This window comes from Mustela lutreola, chromosome 14 (assembly GCF_030435805.1).
Source record: "Mustela lutreola isolate mMusLut2 chromosome 14, mMusLut2.pri, whole genome shotgun sequence".
Taxonomy (NCBI): Eukaryota; Metazoa; Chordata; class Mammalia; order Carnivora; family Mustelidae; genus Mustela; species Mustela lutreola.
The window spans coordinates 74,084,420-74,104,489 of NC_081303.1; the positions used below are offsets into that span (position 1 = coordinate 74,084,420).

Consider the following 20,070-nt stretch of genomic DNA (forward strand, 5'->3'; position numbering starts at 1 on the left):
CAGCGCTGGGGGCCGGGCACTGGGGTGCCGGGGCAGGGGGTGGGGTGGGGGACGATGACAAAGAGAAGAGAGAGACTTGTGCTCCAAGGCCCTGAAGTGGAGGGATCTGCCGCCCACACACCTTTCTGGCCGGAAGGCAGACGGTGAGGGGTGGGGTAGGGTGGGCATAACCAGCTCTTTCCAAGCAAAATGGCTCAAGGAAGGGCCTGGGCCTTAATTCTGGATCAGGCCTGCAGACAGGAGGAGGAAGAGGAGGGCCGGTGCGCAGAAACCTAGCTTGGCCAACACAAGTGTCAGAGGAAGAGGGGAGCCCCCTGAACAAAGGACATTTGCCTGCGGGACAGCCGGAGAAGGGCTCACGGAACTGTCCCAGGGAACCTGGCTCCTAGGAGCCCGCCCCTGGGCTCCTCGGCCGCCTGGGCAGCCTGGCCGTCCCCACCCTGCGTGGACATGCCCCAGTCTATAGGCAGGCGTGCCCCCGTGCCACAGGTCCACATGCGCTCACACCCCCATAGCCTCTCCTCCAGACACACAGCTTCACCTCTGCCTCTCCCAGCCCCAGCCTCAGGTGTGGGTCTGGAGCCTCAGCGGGACCCAAGGATGGACGCGGGGTGCATGAACACATCCAAGGGGCTGATTTGTCTTTGTTGGATGTGTGAGGTGGGCCCCACAGGGACCTCCGTCTCCCCTACCCGGCTCCTTAATCTACCCCTTCCCGTTCAGCAGCTGCCCCCTCCCCACTCACACACACTTGTTTCTGTCCTTTGTTTGCCAAATCCCCAAGGCTTCTTTGGTCATTAACCTCCTGCTTTAATTAGCTTAGTAGAGAGGAAGGGGGAATCAGGGCAAATTCAGGGCTGGGTGTCAAGGGGGACTCTTGTTTCGGTGGGGACAGGAAGGCTCAGACCAGCTGGTGACAAAAATGCCTGGCTCACAGTAAGTCCCATGGAGCTGGCTGCTATTTCTCTTAAGGTGAAAACCAGTCACCCAGGCCGCAGAGTAGGAGCCACCCCCCCCCTCCAGGTGAGAGCCTCCAGTCCCCAGGGGCACAGGTTCCCCAATCCCTGTTCCTGGGGCAGAGGGACCAGGGACAAGAACCCACCTCTCCACCCCCTCTCCCACTCAAGCCATAAAGCTTGTTAATATTACGTGACCTCCCCCATCCAGGGGGAACCCCTGCCCAACGCTGGGGCCCTCCAGGGGCTCCTCGCAGTCTCCCCTCCCCTAGACCTTCTGCTGAGCTGAGCGGGAGTGGGAGCCCGGCAGGGTGCCAACCCCTCCCGAGACCCTCCAGGGTCCCCACCCTCCCCATGGTGCTCAAACCCACTCTTCCCAAGAACCGGCTTAGTGAGCTGGGCTGCACAGCTGGCCCTGGTGGCCTCACAGTGCGGCCTCTGTGAGGCCACCTCCTTGGCTCCCTGCCTCCAGGCAGGACTTTACCTCACAAACCAGTTCAGATGTTTGGTTTCCAAGGCGCCCAGAAAAGGACACCTTGTCACGGGAGGCTCACCCACCCATTCCCAAACAGTTATTTTGGGAAATTCTCCTTAAAGCCCAGCGTCCAGGCCTCAGGCTGCAGCGCCTTCCTCCGTGGTCGCGGAACCCGGCATGAGAAGGGCGACAAAAGAGAGGCTGGAGGTCCGGGGGATGGGGAGGAGGGCAGGAGACACCGCATCACACTCCGACTTCCCCAACTCCCTCCAGAAGTACCCAACTGTCCAATTCATGCCTCAAAAACTTATTTTTTACTCTCACCAAATGTCCAGAGTCAAAGGAGCTGCAGTAATGGGTTTTCAGTGGCGGGGGTGGGGGGGGGGGGCGCGTGGAATGATGGTGGAGGCCAAAGAGCAGACCCCCCCAAGCCCCCAGCCGTCCGCGGGGCGCGGGCCTGAAGCAAGTTTGGGTCCCGAGTCGACCCCGTCTCCCCTCCCTCCTCCTGCCGAGCCCTGCGCTCAGGGCTCTCCCCCGAAACCGTTCAGTCCCATCTTGCCTGTAAGACTCCCCCTGCCTCCCCGCTCCCGGCGCCCGCCCATCCTCCACAGTCCGCCCGCTCCCCTCTGCCGCTCGGAAGGACGAGAACTAACTCACCTCCCAGTCGGTGCCGCTCAGATCTCCGAGACTGGGGGGCGGGAGGGCATGGGGGGCGGCCTGCCGCTCGGTGGGGAGCGCACCCGGTCTTTTGCCAGGGGGTCCCGCCCTCCAGCCCCGCAGCCCATCCTGGCCTCCACCGCGCGCACGGCCCGGCGGCGCCCGCATCGCGCTGCGGGCTTTGTCTGCTCTGCGGAGAGGCTGTCCCCGCGGCCCGCAGCCGGGACGACTCCGGGGGAGGGAGGGGCGGGGAGGCCGCGCGCGGGGAGGGGGCGAGGCCGGGGAGGGGGCCGCCGCGACCCGGCCGGGCGGCTCCCGCCCCTCGCCCCCTCATTACCATAAGAAGGGGGGACCCGGGCCGGCCGGGCGGGGGCGGGGTGGGGGTGGGGGTAGGGATGGCGGTGGGGGGGTGGGATCCCGTCTGGGGAGGGGGCGCTCCGCTAGCCTTTTCCAACCCGCTCCGCTTCCGTCCCCCGCGCCCGCCCCTCGGAGAAATTAGGGACCTCGCCTTCCACCCCGCCCCCCCCCCCCGCTTCGCCTCCGAGCGGGGCTAGAGACCGAAGGCACGTCCCCATCCTCCGCGGGGCTGGCAGCCCGAGCCTGCGCCCCCGAGGGCGGGAAACTACAACTCCCGGCATGCCCCGGGCGCCCCCGCGGCCCCCCCGCAGTTCCATGCTGCTCCATCCAGTTCATTTAAAACAAAAGAGTTTGAGCGCTGGAAGGGGCTGGGCTCGACTGGGGGCCACTGGGCGCCGCTCCCGGACCGGGGCTTGGTGCGGGAGCCCGAGAGGGGCGTCTGGACGGCGGGGTCTAGAGCCGCCCGGGTCGGAGGCGGGAGGGGTGGGGGCAGAGATCCCGCAGCCCCCCGCCCCCCGTCACCCCCGAGAGGAAAGGAGAGCTGCTTCCTCGGTTTTGCTTCTCTTTCCCCCCACCCCCACCCCGGGGGCTGGGGCGAGGGGAGTCGGGTTACAGGGTGTTTGGGGAGGGGGGCTTAGGGGGAGGGTCTATCTTTCTATCTCGCTTTCTTCCCCCCTCCCCAGTTCTTTGTTCCCCCCTCCCCACACGCCCCCCTCCTCTCCCCTCCCCTCCTCGCTCCTCTTTTCCCTTCCACCACCTCTCTCCCTCTCTCCCCCAGCTTTTGTTTCGCCATGCCTAGTCTAGTGGTATCTGGAATAATGGAAAGAAATGGGGGCTTTGGAGAACTAGGATGTTTCGGGGGAAGCGCTAAGGACCGAGGGTTGCTGGAAGACGAGCGCGCCCTTCAGCTGGCTCTCGATCAGCTCTGCCTCCTGGGTTTGGGGGAGCCCCCCGCCCCCACGGCGGGCGAGGACGGGGGAGGTGGGGGGGGCGGCGCCCCCGCGCAGCCGGCCGCCCCCCCGCAGCCGGCCCCGCCGCCGCCGCCCGCGGCGCCCCCGGCCGCCCCGCCGGCGGCCCCCTCGGCGCAGACGCCCCAGCCCCCCACCGCCCCCAAAGGGGCCAGCGACGCCAAGCTCTGCGCTCTCTACAAAGAGGCCGAGCTGCGCCTGAAGGGCAGCAGCAACACCACCGAGTGTGTCCCCGTGCCCACCTCCGAGCACGTGGCCGAGATCGTGGGCAGGCAAGGTAAGCGGGCGGCGGGACCGCGGAGAGGGACTGGAGTGGGGGGCACCCCATCCCAGCACCGAAAGTTCATTTCCTCTCTCCTTGCCCGCCTCTGGCTCTGTCCCTTCCCCACAAAGGGGGACCCGCCCCCTACCCCGATTCCCGAGTGCCACAAAGTTCCCTGCCGCCCCCAGTCGGGACTGTTCTTCAGATAGTTCCTTCCCGAGGGCCCTGCCTGCAGACAAAGAAATACCCTCTCTTCCAGAGAGGGAGAAGGGAGGGGATGGGTCTCCCAATGCCGGGAGGCTGTCCGGAGGGGATGTCCACTCCTGGCCCGAAAAACTGGCAGAATGTGCAAAGAGTTACTCAGAGGCCCCTGCTCCGGGATCCGCTGGTGGGCTGGGGAGGGGGCACCCCTGGGACCCCCTACAGCTGGAGTTACAGACTTTGGGGGAGACCTGGCCAGGGAAGCCAGACTGAGTATCTGTCTCTTTGTTGGGCTGAGTGCAGGAATGGAAGGGGGTGTGGCTCATGGGAGGGTCCCAGCCCAGGGGAGAGGTGGGGAGGGGGGCTGCTGGGAGGAGGGAGTCCTGTGGTCACCCACACACCAAAGTTGAACGGTCTGTGGGGTTTGGGAAGGGTTGCCTCCGGAGAAGTGCGGCGTCCTGGCGTGGACCTGTCCTCCTCTCTCTCAGGCTTTTGTTCTGGGCTGGCCACGGCCAGGGGCCAGAGGCCTGGAGAGGGGTCTCTCCTAGTACAAGAGTAGGACAGGGCAGGAGGGGGCATGCCGGGCGGGGGGGGGGGGCAAGAAACCTTCACGTGGAGCCTTGGTCGGAGGGCGTGTGTCTGGGTGTGCTGTGGGGTGGGGGGTGTAGAATTAACCCAGCCTAGTGTGTCTGATACCACACCCTCCTGGGCTCCAGCATCCCTGGGCGGGTGCGGGTCGGAGTATTGGTGAGGGTCCAGATTTAGCAGACGGGATCTTGGGGACCTTTCCCTCTCCCTGTTTCCGAGAGGAGAGTGGGGGGGGCGGGATTTGGAAATTGCAGGAGGGCTGGGCTGGGGAGGTCTGGGGTGGGGGAGGAGCGGGGGAGGAGCTGTCCCACCGTGGGGAACAATAGAGGGGCTGCATTCCGGCTGGGAGTGAGGGAGGAGGCCGGCTGCCGGCAGGGTGGGGGAGAGGGGAGGCGAGCCAGGGGGGCACCCCCCCAGCAGCACACCCAGTCTCATCTCCCCGAAGTGCTTGGAGGTTGGGGGCATTTTGCAGTGAGATCCAGAATGGAGGAAGGGAAGATACCACTCCCCATGCACGGCCCTCATCCCTCTGGGGTGCTCCATCTCCTGAGATTTCTGGTTCAAAAAGTTGGATCTCCTCTTGTTGCCAGAAACTAGGGACCTGGAGCCCTGGAACTGGGTGGGGACACTGATATCTTCCCTTGGGCGGCTGGCCTTGGGGGGCCCCAGGATTTCATGGAGTCATCCTTCTGCCTCTCAGCACATGGGCCTGTCTCTCTTACAAGTGGGGGCATATCTCCTATTCTAAGAAAAGAGGCTTCCCCTTGGTCCTTAAGTACGTGGAAGTCCTTCCTCTTGTCTGACCTCCCTCCCCCGCTGCAGTGCCAACACGCCTCTTTCTGACCTCTAGAAAGGTGAAGTCCCGTGGCCTTCCCTTCCAGACATGCTTGTCCAGGGCTCCAAACCCCAGGGTGAGGCCCACCGGTTCTGCACCCCCGGGCCCCGCCTGTCTGCCTCACCCCAAACCCGAAGATACCCAGCTCCTACTTAAGTTGATGGACCCAGAACTTAGAGCCAGCACCCAGGTGCCTCTCAGAGGCTGTGGGAGTAGAGAGTCGTAGGAGGAGGAGTCCAGGCCCCTCACCCCTTGGTGCCTCACTCTTAGGACAAACGCTGACTGCATTAAAGCAGCAAGGGTGTGGGCTTGACAACAGGTAGGACTTCTCAGCTGCCCAGAGGTCTGAAGACAAAAAGGGAGGAGCAAATTCTCCTTCCTGAGGTCTCTTGAAGGTGAGGAGCTCCGCCCCCAATCCACTGCGGTCGCCCCCCCTCTCCCCAGGCCAGTCCAGGGGGTTAGAGAAGAAGCATCTGGAGTGAAGGAAGGATGCAGGAAGCCCGTGAGCTCACCGCAGGCCTGGGGCTGGAGGCCCGGGGCAGCGTCAGAGAGCCCGGACGGATGGACGGCTGGCCTTGGTTTTGGGGGGAAGAGGTCATGTGGTGGGGGAATGAGAAAGGGGTCAGGGAGTGTGTACCTGGAGAGGGGTGTGAACATGTGTGCGGGTGCCTGGGGGGCAAAAGTTGTGGGTGTGTGAAGGAGCGTGCCCTTTGAGGGCCGGGGATGTTGGAGGTTGGAGCGTGGAGTGTATGGAAGGTCAAACACAGGCCATCCGTGTGTGTGTGTGTGTGTGTGTGTGTGTGTGGTGGCACATGTGTGCACGGGCATGTGCACGCGTGTGCACCCTGGGTGTGCCCCGCCAGTACTGTTTAGATAAAGGCACACAGGGCATCGTGACTCTTAGGTCCATGTGTGTGCGAACTCACACACGTGTAGCATGTGTGCCCCGAGAAAGCGCGTGAGCCTGGCTTTGCGTGAAGCTCGGGGCAGGGAGAGGGAACTTGGGAGAGGAGGAGAGGGTCCCGCCCGTGGGCCATCGTGGGGCCGCAGCCTCGAGAGACGCCGTGGCGGTGGCGGCCTCCGTGGCTGTGCCGCCTCCGCGGCTCCTCTTCCCCCTTCTCTCTCTTTGTCTCTCTTTGTCTCGGCTCTTTCTCTTCCTGCCTCTCCCTGCAGTCTTCGAGCTGGAACCCACTCCTGCTTCAGAGCACGAGGATGGGTCCCCCCAGAGCCTCAGTCCCCAGCCCGGCTCGGCTCCCCCGCCCCCAGCGGACAGGGTGGCCGGAGTGTCCATGGGGGGTCAGGGGTGGGCCCTCAGACATCATTCTCGGCATCTTCATACTTCTTTCCCTCTCCAAACTCTGGTTCTCAGACCCTTCCCAGTCTCCCACACTCAGCTAGCTGCTGCAAACTTGCTGTGAATCTGCGGCCCTCTGAGAGGCATTCATGGGTGGAAGGCATGGGAGGGGGTCATAGGTCACACAGCAAATGGGTGCCAGTGGTCCCTGAGTTGACCGGAGGACACTTATAATGAATGGAGCTCAAGTCAGGAGTAGAATGGGGGGTTCTTGAGTACTTTGGGGTTCTGTGGAGAGCTCAAGGTCAGTGACAGGCTCCGGTGGTGGGAGGGAGGGGTGTGTGAGGAAGTGATCTGGAAGTCTGCGAGTGGCCAGGAATCAGAAATTGAGGGCAGGGCGCATGGTTGGGTGGAGTTAGTCGATTTGAGGTTAGCAGCTTGTCTGGGAGGGTCAGTGGCTTTTTTCCTGGTTGCAAGGAGTGACTGTGTTGGGAGGGTCCTGCGTGGAGCTGGAGGGAAGGCTGGCACGTTTGGAGATCTGTGGTTGACGTGGCGGAGATCTGAGAGGCTCTGGGCGGACTGCTGGAGGCGGGGTGCGCTGCCGGCGGCGGTGATGGGGGAGCGGACTGGCCCGGGCGCAGACCTTCTTGCCCTGTGAGTTTCCTTCTCTCTGCACTCCCCCCCCCCATCCCAGGCTGCAAGATTAAGGCTCTGAGGGCCAAGACCAACACGTACATCAAGACGCCGGTGCGCGGCGAGGAGCCCGTGTTCATGGTGACCGGACGGCGGGAGGACGTGGCCACAGCCCGACGGGAGATCATCTCGGCGGCCGAGCACTTCTCCATGATCCGCGCCTCGCGCAACAAGTCCGGCGCCACCTTCGGCGTGGCTCCCGCCCTGCCCGGCCAGGTGACCATTCGCGTGCGGGTGCCCTACCGCGTGGTGGGGCTGGTGGTGGGCCCCAAGGGCGCCACCATCAAGCGCATCCAGCAGCAGACCAACACGTACATCATCACGCCGAGCCGCGACCGCGACCCGGTGTTCGAGATCACGGGGGCGCCGGGGAACGTGGAGCGCGCGCGCGAGGAGATCGAGACGCACATCGCCGTGCGCACCGGCAAGATCCTCGAGTACAACAACGAGAACGACTTCCTGGCGGGGAGCCCCGACGCCGGGCTGGACAGCCGCTACTCCGAGGCCTGGCGGGTGCACCCGCCCGGCTGCAAGCCGCTCTCCACCTTCCGCCAGAACAGCCTGGGCTGCATCGGCGACTGCGCCGTGGACTCGGGCTTCGAGGCGCCGCGCCTGGGCGAGCAGGGCGGGGACTTCGGCTACGGCGGCTACCTGTTCCCGGGCTACGGCGTGGGCAAGCAGGACGTGTACTACGGCGTGGCCGAGACCAGCCCCCCGCTCTGGGCGGGCCAGGAGAACGCCACGCCCACCTCGGTGCTCTTCTCCTCCGCCTCCTCGTCCTCGTCGTCGTCCGCCAAGGCCCGCGCCGCGCCCCCCGGGGCACACCGCTCCCCCGCCGCCTCCGCGGGGCCGGAGCTGGCCGGCCTGCCCCGACGCCCGCCCGGGGAGCCGCTGCAGGGCTTCTCCAAACTGGGCGGCGGCCTGCGGAGCCCCGGCGGCGGGCGGGACTGCATGGTGTGCTTCGAGAGCGAGGTGACCGCCGCCCTGGTCCCCTGCGGACACAACCTCTTCTGCATGGAGTGCGCAGTACGCATCTGCGAGAGGACGGACCCGGAGTGTCCCGTCTGCCACATCACAGCCACGCAAGCCATCCGAATATTCTCCTAAACCCCCTGCCCCCGGCCTCCGGGCTCCCTCCCTGGGCCGAGGGCGCCCCCACCCCCACCCCCACCCTCCCGCCCTGGATCTGTTTTCCACCCGGGCCTTTTTGGAAATCAGTGGGCTCAGTGGGCAAGGTGCTTTGACGTACTGGATCCGTGGGGAGGGGTCGGGGAGGCGACGGTGGCTGGGGGGGTGGGGTGGGCCACCTTCAGAGCCTCTGGCCACCCCGTCCTGGAAAGGTTGGGAGGGGGCCAGGCAGGAAATTTTACTAGAGTTACAACTCTGATACCTCAACACACCCTTCTATCTGGAAGCAGCTACGAGAAACTTTTGTTTGGCCAGAGGGGGCCCCCGCTAAGGCATCCTGACCCCCTCTGCCCAGCCCCCCCTCTGCGCACCACCCCTTCCTCTCTGGGGGGGATTGGGTAAAGGGAGGGGGAGCATTACCATCTGTATCTGGAGGTGCTCTTTCCAGCCCTCGAGCCCGCTCTGGCCCTGACCTTTGACCTCCTTATGTGACCCTTAAAATCACCCCCCCACCCTCCCCAATGCCATATCCCGTTTGGGCATCTGCTCCTGAGTTTCCAGTGGTCTGAGGGAGTTGGGGCCCTTTCAGAAGTCTGCACAGATTCCCTGGGGTTGGAGGGGAGGCGTGTCCATCCATAAAGGGCTCAGAGCTGGATGGAGGGGTGTGGAGAGCGAGCTCCTCTCACCCTCTCCTCCCCACCCCTCCTCCCCCTGGGCTGGCCTCACCTCTCCTCCTCCACCAGCTCTCCCCTTTGCTTCCCCTTGACAGCTGTCGGCTGTCGTCCCCAGCTCTGTCCTCCTCTGTCTCTCTTCCCTCCCCTCCTTCCTGGCCCTTCTAGTCCAACTTTGGGCTCACCACCCCCCTGGGGAGAAGTAGGGGAGAAGAGCATTTGGATGAACCCCCCCTAATTCCTCTTCTGGCACCTGGAGGCCCTCCCCACTCCTCCAAAGAAACACCTCAAATTCTTGATAGAATGTATCCCCGTTCTCAGTGAAAATTTGAGGAGGGACTAATACTGGGCTACATCAGGGGTCCAACCTCTGCCTCTACCATCTTTGGGCATTGTATTTAGGGAGCAGTTCTTGGGCTGGATCTTCTGGCGGCAGGCGTAGGAGAGACAGGGTCGCGCGTCTGCTGTTCAAGGGGCAGGAAGGAGCCTGAGGCAGGTGGAGAGGCTGGTACACGGAGGGGCTGCCCCTCCCCCTGCCTCTCCCAGGGCCTGCGCCCCCTCTCTGGACCTGACCCAAACCCCTATTAGCAAACAAATCATGAAGTCTCTGTCCCACCCTTCGTGGTTGTGGGGAGAGGCTGGGTCTTCAGAGAGAGTTCAGTCCTGGACCAGGCGGGATTGGGGTGCGACATTCTGGTCCAGTATTGCTAACAAGCCTAGGACCCCGCCCCACCCCCACCCCCACTGCTTCCCTAAGGCTCACTTGGGGCTGCCACCAGCCTCCCACCCTCCTGGTTCCGCTGGCCGGGCCAGGAGAGGGTGGGGGATGGGAGTCCCTGGGGGGGTCCCAGGCGATTCTTGTATATAGTGGGGTGGGACTCTGTCCTAGGTGACCTCTGAGCACGAAGGCTCGGGGAGTCCCATTCTGTCTGCTGGAGAGGGGGCGCGGGGATGGAGGCACAGGGGGGATTTCCTCCTCTCCTTCCTCCGGTGGTGAATTCACTCCCCCCTCCTCAGCCTGCCCCTCCAGACCACCAGCCAGGGAGGGGAGAGGAAGGAGGTCACAGTCAGGAAAGTGGCCTGTGACAACTTCCCTCCTTCCCGCCAACGTGAGCCATCCTGAGATGTGTGTACAATAGAAACCAAACCAAATGGGCGCCCTCGGTCGGTCGGTCGCCGAGGGGGGTGGGGAGGGGGTGGGAAGAAGGGATGTCTGTCTGTCGGTCCCCCTCCCCCTCTCCACTTCTTACCCACAAAGGCAGAAGACTGTTAGGCTAGGGGGCTCAGAGAATTCAGTCCCGCCCTGACTAATTGAGCCAAACCTAGAAACCAACGCAAAACACACATAGTGAGAGACAAAACAGAGGAGAGAAAGCGCGAGAGGGAGCGAGATAGGCGAACAACACAGAGGAGACAAAACAAAAATAGCAAAAAAAAAAAAAAAAAAAAAGCAGTTCTTTATAATTTAATATTCTATTTTAATAAAGGCGTTTATTACCGTATAAATGTAGCAAAGAACCTGGGCTAATATGAAAAAAAGACTTTTTATTAGGTAATTTATTATATGAAAAGGATATTTTATTTTATGATAAAGTGATCCTTAAAAAAAATAAAAAAACTTTAGAAGGTTTAGAATATATGTAGGGAGAGAAGAAGAAAAAAAAATACATTTGTATTCAGAGTTAAATCTTAAAAAAAAAAGTGTTTTTAATATATGTTCGGGTTTACGTTCCTTTTTCCCCCACTTTTATTTGGGGAGGAATGTCATTTGCTTTTTGTGGGGAGCGTCCTGGGATGTGTGGTGGAGATGGGGGGCCTGGGGGAACCTGGTCCCTCTGGGGCCCCAGTAGATTGGATTTCACTCCGTGGGCCCCCCTCCCCCCTCCCCTCCCCCTCGGGGGAGCCCGCAGAGCCAAACAAAGAAAGGGATTAACAAGAAAGGAAGAGCGCTTGGACTGAGGATCCTGGGCTGCCCCCCCCCTCCCCTGCCCTGTCCCAGGGGCGAGTGGGGAGGGGAAGTCCAGAGCTGAGGCCTAGCAGGCCTGCGGGAACCCTCAGAGAGGTGCAAGATTTAAGAGAACTAGTTTTGTTTTGTTTTGTTTTGTTTTGTTTAACCAAAAATGAGAGAGAGAGAGAGAGAGAAGAAAAAGAAAGAAACCGAGGGGTTTAAAAGAAAAGAATACTACAAAATAATAATTATTAATAATAATAATTCAAATTTATTTCATATAATCCTAGAGAAAAAGAAAGAATTACTAGTTACTTAGTAGATGATATTCAGATAGCTTAAAGTTTAGTAGCATCGAGGGCCCCTGGGTCCAGTAGAATGTATAAAAGTTGTAACGAGAGGAAAGTAGTTGAGGGAAGCGGTCAAGTGCACCCTGCATGTGGGGAGCCCCCATCTCCAGATACCGGGCAGGAGCAGGACGCTAGCGGAGCTCGGAGCTTCTGGTCTGCTGGGGTTGATTCTGAGAATCCTTGGATTTTTAAATTGTAGGACAAACAGATGAGGGGCTCCGTCCCCTGGGTCTTTGAAAGATGGACACTGATCCATTTCAACTACATGGGAGCTGGGCCGGCCAGGGCAGAGGGGAAGGTGAGCGCCTTCGCCTGTGCCCTCGCCCCTGGGGGCCCACCACCCTGTCGGTCCCCAGGTCTCTGCAGAGCAGTCCTTACTCCTAAGTGCTGTGTCCTCTTGGGGCTCTCTGGGAGGGTGCAGGCTTCCCAGCTCAGACCCTCCCGGACCTGCTTCTCCCAGGCCCCAGGACTTTCCCAGGCCCCAGGAAGTCCTTAAAGTGCAACCTCGATTCACCCCACAGGGAATTGATTCAAGAGCCTGGTAGGTCATTCTAGAAACAAGACACATACACACTTCCCACCTTCCTGGAGCTTCATGAGGGCTGGGGGTCAGGCCCCTGTCCTCACTCCCGCACGGTATCCCGCTTAGTTTTTGGCCTCCGTGGGATTGACAATCTCAGTCATGGCTCTTTCTCTGGGCCTGCTTTGTCTCCTAGAAGTTAGACTCCAAGAAGGACTTCCCACCCACTGGGGTACCGTGTAGACACTGTCCTTGAAGGCCTGGGAGAACTAGGGCCCCCAGGGGTATGAAGGCAGGGGGCGGGCAGCAGGACTGGGGGGGGGGCGCTGCCCCTAGCCCTGTGCTCCAGGCCACCTGCAGCTCTAAGTGTTCAGGACACAGCAGCGCCCCCGGGTGCCCTGCCCTGGGGGCACCTCGCCCTCCCCACAGGAAACCTGGGAGCGTGGCTTTGCATGTGAGAAATCACCTCCTGTTTTCTAGCACTTGCCTCCCACCAGCGGCTCAGGGCCGGCCCTCCGTCCCGCCCCAGGGAGCACAGGGGACCTGCTCCAGCGTCACACCTGAGGCTCTGTCGTGCCCCTCCCCGGCCCTCAGCCCCCAACACATCTCCCTCTCCCCGGTTTACTTTTACTCTTCTCACCCCGCCTAGGGAGAGTCCCCCCTGCTCTTTTTGTCCTAGAAACCCCGCTAGTTTGGGAAGGTAGAGTCTGGGGTGGGGAGGGCTTCCCCTTCCCGCCGGAGGGTGCGGGTGGGGGAGGGAGGGAGCAGCCCTGGGGCAGGGGGTGGTCTCCGCGGTAGAACGTAGAGTAGGATTGTGGTCAGACTTAATTTGAGGCATCTAGTGAGGACACGTAAAAATCCACCAAGGAAAAATATTTCAGAAACAAAATAAAGGCAGGAAACAAAACGAACCCATGGATAATCAAGTCAAAGTGAAGTTGCACAAAACGCAGAGAAACCAAGAAGGGGAGGGCTACTGTATTAAATGTGCTATTAAGAACTTAATTTTATTAAAAGTATTATTAATTAAGGCTCTGGCCTCTTTCTCCGCGTGTGGGTCTGACCTGCGGTGGGGCAGAGTGAGGGGCCACCTCAGGAATTGCCAGATGGAGGCAAGTGACTCCGGGGGCCCTGCCCCCTTGTGGGAAACGCCACAGGGCGCTGTTGGGCACTGTTGGGCCTCCAGGTCCCTCCCGTCCCTCCCCATTTACCACCTAGTCCTCCTGGGGGTGGGGGTGGGGGGTGGGGGGCGCAGCTTGTCCTGCAGAGCAGGGGCCGGCCAGGCCCAGGCCCGACGCTGGGAGACTCTCCCCAGCCATCCCCCTGGAGCGGGGCCCTCGCCGGACCCCACGCTCCCTCTCTCTGGGGTCAGAACTGCGTCCTGGGCAGGAGGCTCGACCTCCCACATCCCGGGCTGGCTGTGACCCCCCCCCCTTCTCTCCCAACACTTCCCCCTGCCTCCTCCCCTCGCCCCTGGCATTGGAGTGACCTCAGTTCTTGGCACCAGGGCCCTGGACACCAGATGGTGCCTGACGGTGAGTTCCTTTGTCTCTCCTTCCCCGGACACCCCTTCTTGGCCACGCTGTCCCCCTCCCCCACCTGCCCTGGGGGTTGGCAGAGGGAAGGGTGGGCACCTCCCTCCCCCTTGGCACTGTCCCCAGACCACAGGACTCCAGAGGCAGCTGGCCCTGGGGGGCAGTGGGTGTGGTGGGGAGGCTGGGGGTTGGGGGAGGGGAACACGAGCTCAGAGGGGCCAGAGGTGAAGGGGGACAGCGATGGGAGGAGCAGGCTGGCCAGACGTTGGTACAAAACAGCTTTATTGGAAGGCTTGGTCTGTGTGGTGGTGGCGGTGGTGGCGGGGCGGATTCGGGGAGGGCAGGTCATAGAGATACAGGGGTCGGGGAACGGGAAGCTCCTGGAGCTCCGTGGGGCCACTCTGGCATCTGGAACCACAGGGCAGGGAGAGATCCTGGACCCGGGGTGGGAGTGGGGCACCAAAAAGCCAGCGGGGGCCGGGCAGGGGCCGGCCAGGGTCAGAGGCTGATGCAGCAGGCCCTCTTCTCACCTGGGCCCTGCTCCTGCCCCGCCTGGGCACCGCCTAGAGTGATGGCGTTGGTCCGGCTGCTGCTCTGCCTCTGCTTGGACACTTTGGTGAGGATCTCTGAGGGGGTGCGGAGGGCAGTGATGGGGTCAGAAGACCGAGAGCCCACACTCCCCTACACACGGCGCAGGCTCGCCAAACAAGGGGTGTGACCACACTTCAAGGAGGCTTTGCTGGAAGGAAGTGGAGTTTGGGCACCACGGCCCTTCTACTGATTTGGGTGGAGAAGGGCTAATGCTTAGCTCCGAGGGAAATGTGACCTTCTGGTTCCCTCCCCAAACCTTGGGCTTGGGGGTGGGGTGGGGTGGGGTGGGCGCTGGGGAGGCTCTGAGGAGGCTGGGGGCCCACGGAGGGGCAGAGGGATCATTGGGGTAGGCCAGGGCCGGCGGGCTGCACTCCAGCCACTGCCCACAAGAAGCCTCAGGACCGGAATGGGGCCGCCAGGAGGAGGCAGGGCTCTAACCTTTGAGGACCGTCTGGAAGGCCAACTCGACATTGGTGGAATCCAGGGCTGAGGTCTCCAGGAAGAGCAGCCCATTGTTTTCTGGCAGGAAAGGCAACACAGTAATAATAACATTGATCCTGTGTTTACTGGGTACATCTGCAAGGTGCTAACCCGTTGGCATGTGCAGTTCAATCCATGCTTGAAACCACCTGCCAGGGAGATTTGAATAGGACCTTTTCTCGCGCAAGAGGACGCTGAAGGCCAGCGGCACAGAGAGCTAAACAAAGGCCCGGCCAGGCAGGGGCGCGGGACACCTAGCCTGTACCCTTGACCACCGGCTTGCTGCCTCTGACCCCAGAGGCCTCCTGGGGAGATCGTGAATGGAGAAGGTCATGGGGAGCGCACCTCCCACACCCCAGGGTCTCGCGGAGTGGCCGGCTTTAAAGTCAAGGACAGGGGCGCCTGGGTGGCTCAGTGGGTTAAGCCTCTGCCTTCGGCTCAGGTCATGATCCCAGGGTCCTGGGATTGAGCCCCGCTTCGGGCTCTCTGCTCAGCAGGGAGCCTGCTTCCCCCCCTCTCTCTGCCTGCCTCTCTGCCTACTTGTGATCTCTGTCAAATAAATAAATAAATAAAATCTTTTTTAAAAATTAAAATAAAATGAAGTCAATGATAAGGAATCGCCCATAAAGACAATCCTGGGGCAAGTGGTGGGACCCGATGAGGGACCCAGGGTGACTGAGAGGAAGGGCTGGGAGACTGGGAGGAAGGAGTGACGCTGGAGGGGGCTCCGTGGAGGAAAGCCAGGCTGGGGCAGGAGCAGGGGCTGGGGAGGTGGGAGCGGGAGGGGCGGGGCTGGTGGGGGGGGGGCTCTCACCGGCAAACATCCGGGCCTCTTCTGTTGGCACTTCCCGGGCCTGTTGGAGGTCACTCTTGTTGCCCACGAGCATGACCACGATCGTGGCCTCGGCGTGGTCGTAGAGCTCCTTCAGCCAGCGCTCCGCCACAGCATAGGTCTGGTGCTTAGTGAGGTCAAACACCAGCAGGGCCCCCACCGCACCACGATAGTACCTGGGAGGTAGAGCAGGGGACAGAGGCAAGGTCAGAGGTGGGTACCGGAGATGGAGAAGTAGGACAGCTGAGGTCAGGGGACCCGCGTCTCCAGGCTCGGGGCCTGACACTGAGCCCTTCTGGCTTGCTGGTATGACGGAGCCGGGGACCCCAAAGCGGCCCCTGCTTCTCTGAAACCACCACCTCCATCCTGTCTTTCTAGCCATGGCTTCCTTGGGTCTTTTGTTCCGACGTTAGCCCTCGCTCGCGGTCCACCCTCGAGCACCTGGGCCATGCTCAGGTCGGCCTCCTGGATCCCGCCTTCAGTGGCAGGTTCCTCACGTTCCTCCTGCCAGGGTGTCCGCCTTTCCGGGGTCTCAGAAATGGCCAAGTGCGAGCAGACACGAGGCAGACGCTTCTCTATCCGTCCCCCAGCCTCCCCCAGCCCGGGTACCTCTGACACCCTGCTGGAGCCTGGGGTTCTTATATTAAGCAGGGATTAATTACAGCATCTTAGTCCTCCGGAACTTGGAGGATTACACCACATACCCGACGGAGAGTGCCTGGTACCCCCCTCCCGGCACGCAGCAGAGGCTAGGGCAGTCGGTACCACTGTACCCGCACCTGGGGCTCACGGGGGTGGGGGTAGGGGCACGGAGCGCAGGGCCCCGCGGCCTCTCCTCCGGAGGCACTCCTGGATTTCCCCAGCACCCCCCCAGCCCTGGGGGCTCACGCGGAGGTGATGGCTCGGTACCGCTCCAGACCAGCCGTGTCCCAGATCTGCGCCTTGATGGCGGCCGTGCCCAGCGTGACCGTGCGGGTGGAGAACTCGACCCCGATGGTGGTGCGGCTGTCCTGCTTGAACTCGTTTCGTGTGAACCGGGACAGCAGGTTGGTCTTCCCCACGCCCGACTCGCCGATCAGCACCACTGCCGACGGGGAGAGACAGGGCTGAGCTGGGGGCCACCCATCGGGAGCGGGAGCCGAGCCCAGGAAACCGAGGGAGGAGCCCGGCCTCCTGGTGGAGGGTTCCAGACTCCCAGGTGAGGGGCTGAGAGTGGGGGCTGCAGGCCTGGCAGGGCTCTTGGTCTGGTCAGCCTGCACTTCCGCTGAGGGGCGCCAGCCACTGGCTGTTTGTGGGTGTCGGTGCTGAGGGCTATGAGGTTGGCAGGGTGTGGATGCGGTTGGGGCATAGGTCTGGGAGGGCTCCCGTCTCTGGACCAGGCCGTGTGACGGCTTTGTGCCTGCCTGCGTGCGAGCCGCGAGGACGGGGAGGCTCGGCATGCAGGTGTGCGTGCGTGTGTGTGCACGCGTGTGTGTGTGCACGCGTGTGTGTGTGCATGCAGGGAGCCGCCACGTGAAGGCAAATACAGGGAGAAGAACACTCGGCAGCGACACGCCTGGGGAGGGAGGAAAGTTCGGGGGGTAAGAAGTTAGGATCCGAGGGGCGCCTGGGGGGCCCAATCTGTTAAGCATCTGCCTTCGGTTCAGGTCATGATCTCAGGGCCCCACATCGGGCCCCCTGCTCAGTGCCCCCTGCTTCTCCCTCTCCCACTCCTCCTGCTTGTGTTCCCTCCCTTGCTGTCTCTGTCAAATAAACAAATAAACTTAAACAGCAACAACAACAACAAGAAAACAAGAAGTTAGAATCCAGCTGTCTCCAAGGAGGGACACAGGTAAGAACACGGGGCCAGCCTACCCTGACATGCGTTTTCACAGGACACATGGGAATAGAAATACTGTCTCTCTTCCAGATGGTGGTGAGAAGTGAGACGCTGCTCAGGCTGATTGTTGCGGGCCGGCCGCGCCGTCGCCGTTGGGTTTCCAGGGGCCAGGATCTGCCAGGGGCCCTGAAGAGCCTCCGGGCTGATGTGCGATGTCCAGGGCCTAGCCGGACCCACGCCGCAGAGCTGGGGGCCGGCTGGGGGTGCGGGGCCAATGCCAGGACAGCGCACAAATCTCGTCACCCCCAGCGGACACCTGGGATTACAGGGGGACCCCCAGCTGGTGCCCGGGGAGCCACATTTTCTGGGCACTGGCCTCTCACTCGCTAGAGACCTCGAACGAGCGGCTCAGCTCTTCTAGGTCTTGGGCTCCTTGTTACAAAATCTAACAAGTCCCCTGGAAGGTGTGCAGGCGGGAAGAGGGCTGGGAGCAGTGTGGGCGTGGGGGGGTGTGTTCCTGACCCCTCCGCCCCCCTGCTGGGACCCTCCTCCTGGCTCACCAGGCTCACCCCTGCAGGTGGGTGGGCTCCTCGCGCTGCCCGCATGCCCAGAAGGTGCTCCGGGCAAGGGCCTTAGAGCCCCACACCCGTGGGTTTGAGTGTTGACTTTGTGACCATTTCAGCTACTCCCTGCCTCATCCTCATCTCCAAATCGGAGACACACAGTGGCCGAGGGCCTGACACTATTGACTCCTTTAGTACCCAGCACGGCGCCGTGACGCCAGTACCGCGATCACGATCGTCCCCTTTTTACAGATGCGGAAAAGCAGGCACCAGAGGGAGAAGGGGCTGGCACCAGACAGCACGGCTGGCCTCGCACACACAGAGGTGTGCTGCCCCAATCTGCCTCCGAGGAAGGCCAGGCCCCCAGCCGCCAGCCCCCTCCGCAACACCCTGTACCCCGACTTCTCAGTGTCTGCTTCTGGAGACCCCCACCTGCACAAGCTAGTCAGGGACAGAGCAGAGATCTGAAGACTCCGTCTGGAGGCTCCCAAACTCCCGGCTGGCACAGAGGAGGGCTCAGGGAAGGGCAGCAGACTAGCAACAGCCACCTGGCCTCCCCTTCCTAGAACAGGGGCCGGAGTACAGCTACCCCAACCGGAGCGGCCTGAGTCCCAGCTTCCAGGAGGGTGGGGCATAGGCCGGGAGAGGCAGTGGGGTGGGGTGGCTGCCTCTGTGGTCTACCCCGCCCTGAAGGAGACGGAGAGGTGGGGTGCGGGGGGCTGGGGTCTGAGGGGTCCCACGCAGGGGCAGAGGTCGAGGAGCAGGAAAGATGCCTGTGTGCCTCCAGGATCAGCCAAGTGGACCCTATGCCTGGCACTTGGGCCCAAAAGGGCTGCCAAGGGACAGCAGACAAGGCCGCAGCCCTCACAGTCTTCTGGGCTCTGTCAGACCCTGCTCTCAACCTACTACATCTTCCCTGCCTTCACCCCGAAATGGACAAAGCTCTCCTTTCTCTTCTTGCCTGTATGTCCACTCGGAAACAGGACTTCCTTCCCCTCCAGTGATTCCCTCTCTTCTCCAGAGGGAAGTTCCCTCGGAGATCTCTTGTGCTACCGCGCTTGACAGCTCCTAGGCGCGGGCTTCCTTCGCCGACCGAGCAGAGGGACCCAACCCGGCCCCACCGGGGCAGCGGCCAACATCATTCCCTTCAGGAGCAGGGCACCCCGGAAGTTCCAGAACTTCTGCCCCAGTAACCAGACCCCCCTCCCCCCGCAGCCTTCTCCTCTGTGAAGGAAGGACGGCCCAGGAGGGTCCTAGGAACAGGTAAAAAGACAGGAGACGCGCTCTGGCTCTATGTCTCACTCCCTACGGACCCCAACTCACCCTTGAAGACAAAGTTATAATCTTCCTCGGCTCTGTTCCCCATCCTGGCTCTGCATGGAGGGGAGGAGGGGCTTCAGGGGCGGAGGTGACAGGTCTATGCGCTGGTTCAATGCCCTCCACCCTGGGTTCTGCGGAGACCCAGATCCGCAGCTCCGCTCATGGGGGGTGAAGAGACTTCTGCAGGCGGAGGGCTTGAGGGCCTGCTAGAGGCTGGGGAAGGCCTGGGAGGCTCAGCTCGGGCAGGCGGGGGTGCTGCAAGGAAGCCAAGGTGAGGAAGCTGAGAACAGGAAGAGCCGGTGCCCGACCTGCCGCCAGGGGGGCGGAGAGAGGATGACGTCAGACAGGTTAGGCAGGTTGAGTGTCTGCTCTCCACGCGGCCGGCGAGTGGGCGGGCCAGGGGCTGGGGACACAGAGCTGGGGGGAGCTGAGACAGGCACAAGACCTTCAGAGAGCAGCTGACAGCTGAGTGCCTGGTGCTAGGGCTCCTGGGGCCGGGGACCCACCTGGGCAGCTACCAGTGAGTGAGAAAGAGCCTCTCAGGCGAAAGCCTGCTTCTCCTGCTTTTCCTTCAGCGCCTCTGGTTGGGGGGTGATTGGGGGCACCAGGAGAAGGGCTGTTGGGGCGAGGGGCTGGGGCTGACGGGCGCCATCCACCCTGCCGCAGTTCAGAACTCCAGGAGCAGCACGGTGGACATGGCATCCTCCGCCCCTCCTGACAGCCCAGGGCCTGGGATGGGCCATGTTCCTCACCCAGGGTGGGGCTGAGACTCACAGCCTACCTCCCCCCCCCCCTGGGACGGTCCCTTCCCACGGCACCCGGCTAGGGGCTAGTAGCACCCTGTCCGGACCCGCTGTAAGCACCCAGGCTAGGGGGAGACCTGCCGCAGAGACAGACAGGCGGACTGAGGAGGCTGAGCGCAGCGCAGGATCTGGAGCTGGAAGGCCCCTGAGAGGCCTTGGACACTCCCTCCCCAGGACCTGTGGTCCAACCTGCCTGCAAAGGGCTTCAAGATCTGGAGGGTCTG

The 20,070-nt window shown here is 62.2% G+C and overlaps 2 protein-coding genes across 2 annotated transcripts; one reads left to right on the forward strand and one right to left on the reverse strand.

Moving 5' to 3' along the window:
- Positions 1 to 2,631: 2,631 nt before the first annotated feature.
- MEX3A (mex-3 RNA binding family member A) lies at positions 2,632 to 11,846 on the forward strand. Its single transcript, XM_059146989.1, has 2 exons — positions 2,632 to 3,690; positions 7,288 to 11,846. Exons 1-2 carry the CDS (start codon positions 3,237 to 3,239, stop codon positions 8,391 to 8,393), a joined length of 1,560 nt encoding a protein of 519 aa, XP_059002972.1. The 5' UTR covers positions 2,632 to 3,236; the 3' UTR covers positions 8,394 to 11,846.
- Positions 11,847 to 13,703: 1,857 nt separating this feature from the next.
- Positions 13,704 to 19,318, reverse strand: RAB25 (RAB25, member RAS oncogene family). The gene is made up of 5 exons (XM_059145342.1): positions 19,047 to 19,318; positions 16,230 to 16,425; positions 15,324 to 15,517; positions 14,468 to 14,548; positions 13,704 to 14,064 (listed from the first exon to the last, which is right to left on the reverse strand). Exons 1-5 carry the CDS (start codon positions 19,087 to 19,089, stop codon positions 13,937 to 13,939), a joined length of 642 nt encoding a protein of 213 aa, XP_059001325.1. The 5' UTR covers positions 19,090 to 19,318; the 3' UTR covers positions 13,704 to 13,936.
- Between the last annotated feature and the right edge of the window lie 752 nt (positions 19,319 to 20,070).

What these genes read in the sequence shown, in the direction of transcription:
- MEX3A (XM_059146989.1), top strand. Translation starts at nt 3,237, where the DNA reads ATGCCTAGTCTAGTGGTATCTGGAATAATGGAAAGAAATGGGGGCTTT. An exon ending in CGAGATCGTGGGCAGGCAAG is followed by an intron (nt 3,691 to 7,287) that starts GTAAGCGGGCGG and finishes CCCCCATCCCAG; the next exon opens with GCTGCAAGATTAAGGCTCTG.
- RAB25 (XM_059145342.1), bottom strand. Translation starts at nt 19,089, where the DNA reads ATGGGGAACAGAGCCGAGGAAGATTATAACTTTGTCTTCAAGG. An exon ending in TACCGAGCCATCACCTCCGC is followed by an intron (nt 15,518 to 16,229) that starts GTGAGCCCCCAG and finishes TCTACCTCCCAG; the next exon opens with GTACTATCGTGGTGCGGTGG. An exon ending in AGAGGCCCGGATGTTTGCCG is followed by an intron (nt 14,549 to 15,323) that starts GTGAGAGCCCCC and finishes CTTTCCTGCCAG; the next exon opens with AAAACAATGGGCTGCTCTTC.